This window comes from Prunus dulcis, chromosome 4 (assembly GCF_902201215.1).
Source record: "Prunus dulcis chromosome 4, ALMONDv2, whole genome shotgun sequence".
NCBI classification, from domain to species: Eukaryota; Viridiplantae; Streptophyta; class Magnoliopsida; order Rosales; family Rosaceae; genus Prunus; species Prunus dulcis.
In genome coordinates, this window is record NC_047653.1 from 4,166,692 (window position 1) to 4,178,164 (window position 11,473).

The 11,473-nt window shown below is 36.1% G+C and overlaps 3 protein-coding genes across 3 annotated transcripts; all 3 read right to left on the reverse strand.

The window, feature by feature from the left end:
• Nucleotides 1-310: 310 nt before the first annotated feature.
• LOC117625926 (calcyclin-binding protein) lies at nucleotides 311-3,184 on the reverse strand. Its single transcript, XM_034357518.1, has 6 exons — nucleotides 3,017-3,184; nucleotides 1,826-1,921; nucleotides 1,558-1,674; nucleotides 1,121-1,360; nucleotides 968-1,033; nucleotides 311-788 (listed from the first exon to the last, which is right to left on the reverse strand). Exons 1-6 carry the CDS (start codon nucleotides 3,125-3,127, stop codon nucleotides 705-707), a joined length of 714 nt encoding a protein of 237 aa, XP_034213409.1. The 5' UTR covers nucleotides 3,128-3,184; the 3' UTR covers nucleotides 311-704.
• A 516-nt stretch (nucleotides 3,185-3,700) lies between these two features.
• On the reverse strand, nucleotides 3,701-4,860 carry LOC117626363 (myosin-9). Its single transcript, XM_034358028.1, has 4 exons — nucleotides 4,755-4,860; nucleotides 4,419-4,606; nucleotides 4,177-4,339; nucleotides 3,701-4,007 (listed from the first exon to the last, which is right to left on the reverse strand). Exons 1-4 carry the CDS (start codon nucleotides 4,830-4,832, stop codon nucleotides 3,795-3,797), a joined length of 642 nt encoding a protein of 213 aa, XP_034213919.1. The 5' UTR covers nucleotides 4,833-4,860; the 3' UTR covers nucleotides 3,701-3,794.
• Nucleotides 4,861-8,638: 3,778 nt separating this feature from the next.
• Nucleotides 8,639-10,886, reverse strand: LOC117624882 (glucan endo-1,3-beta-glucosidase 14). The gene is made up of 3 exons (XM_034356381.1): nucleotides 10,597-10,886; nucleotides 9,416-10,485; nucleotides 8,639-9,028 (listed from the first exon to the last, which is right to left on the reverse strand). Exons 1-3 carry the CDS (start codon nucleotides 10,661-10,663, stop codon nucleotides 8,939-8,941), a joined length of 1,227 nt encoding a protein of 408 aa, XP_034212272.1. The 5' UTR covers nucleotides 10,664-10,886; the 3' UTR covers nucleotides 8,639-8,938.
• Between the last annotated feature and the right edge of the window lie 587 nt (nucleotides 10,887-11,473).

Below are 11,473 nucleotides of genomic sequence, written 5' to 3' on the forward strand. Positions count from 1 at the left end.
TAGAAATAAACTTAATTTGTTTGATTAAATAATTTAGGTTATTTTAATTTTAATTTGTCTTAGCCAAAATGGCCAACAAAGCGTCGAGCTACAACACTTTTCTTCGTAAGGACGTCAAAACCAAAGGAAGGATTGTTTTAGCTAACTAGAAAGCCATAAGAAGTCTCGAGAGCAGAAGATGGCATTGATTGAATATGCATGTGAGGGGTATATATGGTATACTCAGGTCACATTTAAACTCGAGAGCAGATGATACTAGAGAGATAATAACACTTGTCATGTCCATTTCGAAACCAAACTTCCCTGTAAACAAAAAGAAAAATTTCCCCAATCTGCCATTTCTTCAACTCACAGCAGAGTTGAAATTGTTTCACAATATTGAACAACATTTCATGCTACTCGTTATGGAAACCTTTCCTGTTTGTGACACTGACATGTTATATAATATCAGTTCAACTACAAATATGATAGTTCCAATATCAAATCCACATCAAATGATCATCGATTAGAGGCTACTACGCGAAACGGAAAGGGTTCCAGCCTACCATCTAAGATTTTAGAAAAAGCTATGTTCAATAGACTTCCATGACATTCGTCCAGCAACAAAAGGACTAACTACCATAAAGCCTGCCAGAAGCAAAAAAACTACTCAAAAAATAATGTTCTATAGCCCCAGATTGATTGAACACCTCTTCGATGAGGAATCAGGGGTTTCTCCCGAATTTCGCTTCAGTCCATGCTTTGGCAACTGTTCTTTTCATCTCCGGATCCCCTTCTTCGTACATATTCTGCAAGTTGCATTTCATACAGTAATTAACCAAACAGATATATAGTGTACATGCACGTTTATTCAATGTGATTGCATTCACATCTTCATGCATGACAATACTGATGTTTGTTTTCAAATGTGGATTTGCATGCATATACATGTGTACATGCTATCAACCTCAAAGCTTGATAACCTTACCTTCATTATGCCCATGAATCCTGCCAAAGGATCTGGTTCTTCATCCCAATTTGGCATCGGCATCGGCTGCAAGATCAAACAACAAAACAATTAGTTCCATTTCTGCCTTTGCCAAAGCATAAAATGGGCGGTCCAAAGAAAATGATGAAGTACCCTTTCCTCCTTGAACTTCAAATCCAACCAGTAATCCCTTGAAGCCTTAACCAAAGTGATGACAACCTTTTCAGGCTTGGTTATCACCCTACACCTCCCTGGGACAATCTCCTTGTGCAGTTCAGGTATAGCAAATTTGTAATTCTTTCCTTCAACATCATGGAGTTTGATGTGAAAGGACGAAGGCGAGAAGCCAGCCTCTATGTTCTCCTGATCAACTCCCTTCAGATATATATATATCTGCAGGAGGAAGGAAAGAAGAACACCAAAAACCATAAAATTAGCAATTGGAAGACACATGACCATTGCTTATAAGCAGAACAATAGCATAACTCATTTTGTTGCTTTGATGTTGCCTCATTGCAGAACACGTAAATGAGACAAGCAACCTAGACGTGCTTATCCTACGTAAAATCACATGGTAAAAACATCCTCACCTTGACATCAATATTATTTTGTTCCCAGCCGAATGACCCAAGCATCTCATAATGCCGACCAGGGGTGCAAGTTGTAGCTAAAATTGGAATAGGCAAAGTAGCAGCCTCATTTGATAACTGTAATAATCAGACAACATTAGCTTTTATAAGCGTATAAGCAAAGATAGAAAAGTTACGTGGTGGGTTAAAACGAATTTAGTATGTGCTACATGATACAATAATATCTCATCTCCTAGATAGTAAATACACACGGTAAATACATCCTCACCTTGACGTTATCATTATCTTGGTCCCAGCTGAATGGCACAGGCTTGTCATGTAGCAGAGCAGGGGTGGAAACTGCAGTAGCATCCCCTTGTGGCATCTGTAATGATCAAACAACATTAGCTGCTATAAGCCTATTATAAGCAAAGAAAGAAAAGTTAATGTATAGGCTTGACGTGGAACAATAATATCTCACTCTCTGAAAAACAATTTAGTGGAGGACTAGTAGAGTTTAAATAATGCCAAATCAAACTTCAACAACACAGGTCAAAGAATCCACAGACATATTTGACATCATTGATCAGACAACAACTAAAGACACCACAATCATCTACAACCGTGTGATGGCACTCATTTGCATGCATGCCTGGAAAGAAATCACTTTGATCCACAACCAAACCCAAAACCAGGTTCAGGTTATTCATAACTCTACCCATCCCTGGTTATTATGATCAGTAGTTATAAGTTTTGGCCTCTTCTGCTAACAAGAGGAAGGCACAACAACAGAACAAAAATTACAAAAGCACTCTGTTTTTCACCACCCAGAAAAGCATTTCTAAATTGTACCCATATCATATTGAACTCCCAAAAACTCACTTCATACGAGATAAAAATGAACGACCCATTTTCTTCCATATCTGTAAACCCTTCTTTGTTTAGACATAACTACTTCGCATACCCGGAAAGAATTAACCTTCATTTACCAGGAAAGTGGACAGGGTTGGGGACTTTTTTCTTATCAAGAATCATATAATACCAAGAAAAAGAGAAATCACCTTCTTTTGAAATTCCAAGAAGCGAGTTTATGCAACTAAGAACGATAACAGCCTCAAATAGGATGTTTTATTTTTGACCCAGAATCGAAGAATCCGTATCACATTGAACTCAAGAACTCAAGACCCATTTTCTTCAAAACTGTACCCACCCCATTTTCATACACTCGTCAGCTAACAGGAAGTAGAAAAAAATTGCAAAAGTACTCAAGAACAATTTGTAAACCCACATCATATTGAACTCAAGAACTCAATACCCATTTCTTCCATAACTGTAAACCCCATTTTCATACAATAAACTGGGTACATTATCAAGCAATCATACATATTTTCCGCAAAAACTTTGCGACCCATGCTTAAGATATATAAGGAGAACAAAATAGTGGCTTGTAAATGAAACAGTACAGATATAGAAATGGGACCTTTTCCAAAGTGCGAATCGCAGAGGAAATGAAGTTGATGATATGGGGTCGTGTAGCAATGCTCTTAAGGTGGCGGAGCTCCACCAAATCTAGCGCCACTTCGTCTGCCATTTTCGTCTTTCTTTCACTCTTCGCTTGGTTTCTTTTCCTTCACACTATCTTTGCTAATTGTAATTGCTCTCAAAAGAAACAGAGCGCCTTTGATGGTTTAGATGGGTATTTATATTTGGTTTAAGACAAGAAGCCGCATAAATTTCTATAAGCTTAGCGAGGGAAATGAGAAGGGTATATTGGGAATTTACTGTTCCAATAAGATTCTTTTTCTTGTTTTGGTCGAAGTTCCAATAAGGTTCTAGATTCGACGTTTCGGTTGCAAATCGTGGGCTCGATACACGTGAAAGTTTGTTAGGGCTTATTATTTGGGCTTGGTTCTCGGCCTGTTATTCTCAGATCCCATAGCCCAAAAGCCTGTTCTCATTTTATGTCAATGGAGAAAGTGTCATTTTATGTCAATGGAGAAAGTGTGAGTTGAATTTGAGACCTCTTTCAGTACTGAGAGAACAAAAACGTTACTCGGGTACGAGCTAGTTGCTACCTGAAATCCTATAAAAGCATCTTTTTTGTAAAGTCATAATATGATTTGCGTTGCAAATTATCAGAATTTGTGTATCAATGTATGTCTCTACAATTATTATGTACAATGATGCACTTGCAAGAGTGGCAATATTAGCAGTGTCTTATGAGAATCAGATATATGCTAATGTGCACACTATGGTGATCAGGATTTGTAACTTGTGTCTTGTTTGTGTTTGGTTAGAATGGTTTGAAGCTGCTTTTGCAATTGGGCTCTAATTTGGTAATTAGAAGCCAACTTTCCATCAAGCTCCTCTTTCATAGCTAAAAGCTCGGACTTTCTCATTTCAGCCGCAGCTATCTCAGAATCACTTGTGCATCTGTCACTGCCTTGGAATTTGACAAAGCTCGATTGAATCTGAGATAAAGGCCCAAAAAAAAAAACCCATGTTAAAGTTGTAAGAATCTTCATCAATCAAACATCTAAATTGCATCCTCAAAAGCCCTTGAATTTTGAAATTCCCAAATCTTGCTTTGCATATCATTAAAGTTGAGATCTGTAGGGTTTGATTGGGTTCTTTTTTCACCTCATTGATGCCCTTCTTCAAATTTTGAACTTGCATTTGGCATTCAAAAGCAAACCTCTCCACATTTTGCTTGAACTCCTTCATTTCAGAGCCCTTCAGTTCATAAAACCTGTTCTTCTCCTTCTCCAAGTCCTCAAGCTCCTCCACCTCACTCTTCAAAACCCTAACATTCCATTCCCAATTCCAATACGAGATTAAGTTCTAATTTTAACCTAATTAATCAATTGAGAAGAAACTAATACCTCAATTGATGTGAATCGGTTTGATTTTTCTCGTCGAGGCGATCGATCTCGGACCTCAGCGCCCAAATCTTGAAGCTTTGCGATGCGATCTTTTGGTCGAGCGCCAAGCACCTCTGCTCCGTGGCCCTCATGCTTGCGATCCTCAAAACCAACGCCTGAGACTTGTTCTCCTGCACTTCTTTCTCTGCCTGCAAACGAAGCCAGAACTAATCAGATTTTTGCTCCAATTTGGCCTCAGAGAAAGCGTAGGAAATTTGACGAAATAAGCAATTTTAAATTTCTGATTCTTAGAGAAATTGAACAGAATTGAAGGAGATTAGGGTTTGTGCTTGGTACCTGGAGGAGAGAGAGGCGTTGGTTACGAGTATGCTCCATGTGCTCAAGTCGTTCCCGAAACGCAGCAGAGAGCGCCATTGCAATCTGCAGAGGAGATGGCTCAGAAATTGTGGTTTCTGAACGGTCAACGAAATTTTGAATTTTGAAATATATATAGAGGAGCTTAGAAGAATACGTGCTCTAATGCGATTGGTTACAAAGAGTGGGCTTCCAATTTATTTTATTTCGCATTAATTAAGAAAATTAGAAATTGTGCTATCGCAAACATGAATGGGCTAGTAGTACAATATATATAAAAACAGAAATGCTTCTCTTGTAGTATGATTTCTCTTTCGTTTACTAATACTTTATTAATTTATGGTTTTATTAATACATTATTAATTCATGACTTTTTTTGCGTTTATTAATATATTAAAGATAAAAAAATTATGTAGGTTTCATATTAAATCCGTAACGTAATATTCTCATTAGATTGAGTTCAGTAAAATTTCCCTATTCTTATATTTCCCGATTCATGACTTCCCAAATCTTAATAAGTAAACACACTCTTAAATTTTGATATTAGTGGAAGCGCATTAAATTGTTTTAATTTTAATGTTAAACTGCTCCGTTATTGTAATGACCATTCGTGGCTAATTTGTATTAGGTCTTTGTGATTAGTGGCTTTTTTGGCTGAATTATGAATGCAATCCTATAATTTCTAAATTTAAATAAAATAAAATAAAAAACTCTTAAATTAATGAGACTTTAGTATTTTAAATTATATATAGTATGACTCACTCGCCCTGATTATCGTACTTATTAATTTAGCTTCTTGTTTTGAGTTGCTTTTGTTTAGGGTTTATGTGGATTTTCCAAATAGTTTAAAAAATTTATAATCTTTATAATAAGTACATGGTGCAAGGAGGTAGGTAGCTAGTTTCTATGACTAATATCATTATAGGGAGTGTGTTACCCTCAATTTGGTGCGAACTTATACTATTTACCAACCGACCTTAATTAGTATGTTAATGACGAGATAAACACTGAGGAGAAATAGCACTTTGAATCTAATTACCCCCCAAAAAAATCTACTTTGAATTTAAAACAGTTTTTTTTTTTGTTTTTTTGTTTTTTTGGTTTAGAGAATTCAAAACTGTTTAGTCTTTAAATTTCTGCTCACTTTCTCCAAATGCTGACAAGGTTTTTATAAATATTCATACAGTTGACACAGAAAGAGCCTATCGCACATGAAGAGCTATTGCAGATGGTGAGAGGTTAGTGACTTAGTGGGAAAGAAACATATAATTATTAAAGAATAATAACATTATTGACTTGCATTGCTAGATAAATAAATATAATATAATATTAATTACCATTTTGAGAAATATATCCAAAGTTTCCAGATCTACAATGGAAATATTTTTGGTAACCATTTTAACCTAAGGTGTATGCTCACCACCATTCTTAATACATGACATGTGCCCATATGCCTAACTATGATTAACTTTTTACTTTGATTTCTGTAACTATAGTTATGTTTATGGACATGTGTCAAGTGTTGAGAATGATAGTGAGTATACACTTTGAGTTAAAGTGGTGAGCTAAAATACTCCCAATCTACAAGGAAATATGAGCAGAATTTATACTTTTTATTTTTTAATTTTTAAAATTTTCAATATTGTTTACTATTAATGTACCTCTGACTAAGCAACTGCCGAAAACTGAAAACTTCCCATGTGGAAGAGGACGGTGCCTTTATAAAAGCATCTTCCACAATTATGTACCAATTAAAGACAACATTAAAGAAGTAATTAAGGCCTAATCCATCATGCATGATCCCTAAACATGGCATATGAGGCTAAACAACCTATCATTGTGCCCTTATTAAAATCACAACTATCGATAAATAAACTACCGCAATCGAACAATTGCCTTTGACCCTTGGAAACAAAAGCAGGGGTTACTTTGCATATATAAATATGAAAGCCATTTTATCGGCACTAGCTAGCATTTCATAAGGAGTAAAAGGCATGCAGATTCACATTATATATGTCATTTGAGTAGGACCTTTCTAGTTTCTTTCCTTTTTCTTTTTGAGTAATTACTTTGTGATATATAATGTGTTTTTTTTACAGAACGATATTCTAACTATTCTAACGTATGAGGAGGGGATCGGAACTTTAATGCAAAAGAGCGAACACACTGTCTTAACTAACTAGCCTAACTTATATATGCGATATATATATATCATGTGTTTGCGGGATTGAATCCAACAAATATATGGAAATTTCCAACTTCAATCAATCATTTTTGGAATATTACAATCATGAATAATAATTCATGATCATCATGCTAATGTGACAAACAAATTATTAATTAAACTAATGTGAGCATATAAAATACACAAAAGGGAGTACCATATATTCTGTGTCAGATCATTAGTGTCGAAAGAATCATTTTCTAAGAATTATGGTGGTCCAAAGCAGCATGCATCTCTTTTAGCTAATAATCTCTGACATCAAATCTCATTTAAATGTCCAAATAATTTTAAAAAAGCCACCAAAAATGTGCCCTTTCCAAACCATGCAACGCAATATTGTGGTGAATCAAGGAAAAAGCCTTAAGCAGTGAGATTAACATATATTTAATATGTTTTTTTTTCTTCATATTATATATATATATATATATATATATATAGAGCTAGCTTTGTGATTGGATTTATACGCTGCCCTCACAAAGCTAAAAGGTTAAGAGAATTAAGAAGAAGAAGAAGACAATTAAAAAGATAGCATGAAATGACACAAATAAATGTTGACAGATAAGCATATGCCTGTCTGATACATTGGACAGAAAACATAAGCACATAATATATCACACATATCAAAATCCTATGAAAACTTGAAAATTGAGGTACATCAAATCATGCCACCTGGCTTAGATTATGGAATATGTGTTACATATATATTCTTCTGGCTTAAATATAATATAGGTTATTTTAATTTTAATCTAACTTGTCTTGGCAAAAAGCCCAAGAAAACGCCGACCTACACCAGTTTTCCGCAGAAGTAGAGTTGTTGTTAATTAATTTCAGTAAAAAGGGTCAAAGAAAACTACTTTTTTTTTATTCTTTTTCACAGAGAGAATCTAACTTCTTGATGGGTCTCTTAATAAAAATTACATTCGAAAACGTGATTCAGTGGAAAGAAACCTTGACTTGCAAACTATAGTTGTCTTCAGAAAGAACCCCCATGATACTTTGATAGTGTGTGTGAGAAGAAACTCTAATTCTCTTTGTAGTTTAGATTCTCGCTTATATTTAGAAATAATAATAATAATAATAACTTTATTTTTGCCCTTTTTTTGTTTAAAATTCTAAAGAAGATTGATGAGAAATCTTAGTGGGGGGTGTGGGAATTTGTTGGAGAGCATGTGCAGCATGTTGGATGATGTCAATAGGAAGACCATCCTCATCATGTTGAACTAAGGCTGAGCTTACATTGTCTGCCTCTCAGCTCTTATAACAGACAAAGAAAAGCTAGAAGAAGAAAAAAAGCTCCTTTGCATAAAGCCATTGGCAAGGCAATTGCCAATGCTGACGGTTTTTATAGGCTAGGGAGGAGAATAAAGTTTGGCCGCCCATTGTCTGCTTCTTCAAGATAATAAAAAGAACCAAACAAGGCCTTTCCCTTTTTTACACTTTAGGATTTCATTATCTCATTTTTATACATGAACTTTATGCAGCATATTTAATCTGTGAGAGAGAGAGAGAGAGAGAGAGAGAGAGAGAGAGCCACAGAGATGAATTTAAAGCAAATTTGAGAAATATTATATATGCAGGGAACTGTTATGGATTCCACGTTCCAAAGGAAACAGCTTTTCCTTGCAACCAATAGAAACAACCATATGAATTCTCTCACTATATTTAGTTTTTTTTTTCCTCTAAGCAACAACATAGTAAAATGTATAATCAAATGACATTGAAATTAAATTGTTTTAACTACATGATCTTGACGTAGGACTTGTCACAGTAAGAAAACACTAAGTAAGCTGCTTCTGCATGATCAATTTCTGGTGTGTAATTCATTCTTCGAAATGTCGATTTGAAGGTCATTGTCTAATGAAGTAATATTGTTTCTGAAGAATAGAGAGCTCATTATCTTTGTACCCATCAAAAGTAAATATTTACAACAACTCCCATTTGCTTAAAATGGTATTCTCATATAAACTTGGAAGCTCAGCACACATACAAGCATCCAGTACACCCAGCTTTGATTATATTCCATGGTTGCTGCCTGTTTCGCAAAAAAAATTCCATTTAATTAGGAATAAAACAAAAGAATTAGGTCACAGTTAATCCAAATTTAGCACTCAATACTTATGAAATTGGTTTTTTTTTTTACGCATGCAGTACTCGAGAAACAAAAAATCTGTAATCTATGTTGCACGGACATTCCAGTATTTTGGGTATGCAGTGTCCACGTGTTGTGTCGTGTCATGTATCATGTGGTTGGGCCCGTGCAACATAGACTGTAATTTAATTATGTAGAAATAGCTCTTGTTGCATTGATATGTGTATTAAGTATATACAAATCTCTATTACACTTTTGCCTTTCTGGCACATTTACACATGTTAAAGGAAAAAGAAATTTGAGGAAGCGAGAAAGAACCTATGATTTTACCTTTGTAGCAGAAGAAGTAAAATCAGAGACTGATGAGGTTGTTGTGGATGGAGTTGTGGCTGAATTAGTTGACACGGAAGACAACCCAACATTATAAGCCATGGTGCCATCAGGGTGAAACAGGCCATAGTTCCTTTCGGAAGTCGGCCCCGGCTTCATGTTCTCATTGAACAGAGCAAACACATAGACTTCCAGCCTCAGTTTAGGCCTCAAAGGCGTGCCTTCATTTTGCAGCTGCCTCCTCAACAGATTTCTATTGTAAATTGCAGCATTCTGCAAAGTTGCACCGATTTCATTTTCGTCCCCGTTGGATGGCCAGCCAGTCTCGGAGACCTTAACCTCAATGCCATTGAATCCCAGCCTAGCCATGGCATAAATGGCTGCATCAACTTGAGCATACAACATGTTGTCATACTGTAGTTTGGTAAAAGGATCAACCATTCCTTGATTGGGGTTGAAAAGCACATAGTCCAAAGAGACTCTATTTGGGTCACCTTTGTATGCAAAATATGGATAGGCATTGATCCAGAAAGGTGCCTTTGTGGTCTGAAGGAACTGTAACAATTGTGACATGACCCCAGAGACCTCAGTTTTGAAGCTACCTGCCGAAGGCGGATAAGATTCTTGAAGCACAGCCAAAGAACAAGGGGTTGAGAGTTTGATGTATTGGTCAAGGCCTAGCTGAGCTAGAGCCCCTTGAATGCTGACCATGGCTGGAACCAGATTGGATAGCAGAACTGTTGTGTCATCATCTGTGAAGACCTCATTGCCCACAGCAATGCTGGTGATTTTTGTGGCTGGAACATAAGGCTTGATGTGGGAGGTAACCCATTGGAAGGCTGCTTGGGGATTGCTTAATTGGCCTAGCATTGCATTCTCAATGGTCACCATTAGCTCAACACCAGAATTTGCAAATGCTGTGAGCACCTGAGGATTCGTGTCGTAAATTCGTGCTTTCGTGATCCTTAGAGAGCTCAAGAGGTCCAGGACTTTCTCCGGTGGCAGCAAATTGTTGCCAAGTTGGCCATAATTGATACCAAGTGATGAAACTCCTTGCAGGAAACCAAAATCTGTAAAGAAAAGTTAAAAACATACAGCAACAAAAACAGAGAAAGTGCATTAGAATTTGAAGGGAAAATTAACAAAAACATGACAAAAATGAAGAAAAAGAAAGAGTGTACCTGAGAAACAGAGTGAACATAGAAGAAAAATCCTGAATGTGGAAATTCTGCTAAAAAAACTTGCCATGGAGAGAGAGAGATGTAAGAGGGAGTTTGAAAAATTGGGAAGAAACTTGATAGGGAGATATAGAGTTGTGTTTTGTGTAGGGAGAAGGAGAAGGAGAAGCTGAGAATTCCTTTCTTTTCTTGGCTATAATTTTTGGGGGGGTTTGAGGCTTATAGCTTGCCTTGGCAATGTTGTCTTTGGTTTGGCTCTTACCTCTCAACTGGTTTTAAATGACTTGGGTTTGGGTGGATTGTATTTTTCTTCGTCTCGATGGTTCCTTTTAGACTGGCCTGCTTGTCTCTTTCCAACCCACGCCAACTCCCCCTTTATATGACCAAAAATACCCTCGCCACTTTCTTCCGATAAAGGCAAAGAGCAATCCCACTAAGTTGGTTAAACTTAAATATGTAAGACGACTGCAACTTGGCAATCCCAGAGAATATGAGAAACGAGTTTTGGAAAAGCCTCAAAAACCAGGAACTAGAATTGAAATTTGTCTGAATGATGAGAGAACTTTCTAATTCAACTAGAAAAATTAACTCCTAATTTACAAAGAAAATCAAACACGAACCGAATGGAAAAAGAAAAAACCTAAAATAACAAAAACGGGAAACTTTCCCAAAGTCTTTAAACACAAGGCACCTAAACAAAATTTCCTTTTTCATATAGTATATTCGTCTTGAAAATTTGGATGGAGAATAAGTTTGATGCACTTCATAAAATTGCATGTAATAGTTTGTCCAAACAACATTGTTTGGCTAACCAAAGATTCGTTAAAGCTTTAGCTATATTGGCTCAAGAATCTTATATTCTTTTTTTTTTCCACACTTG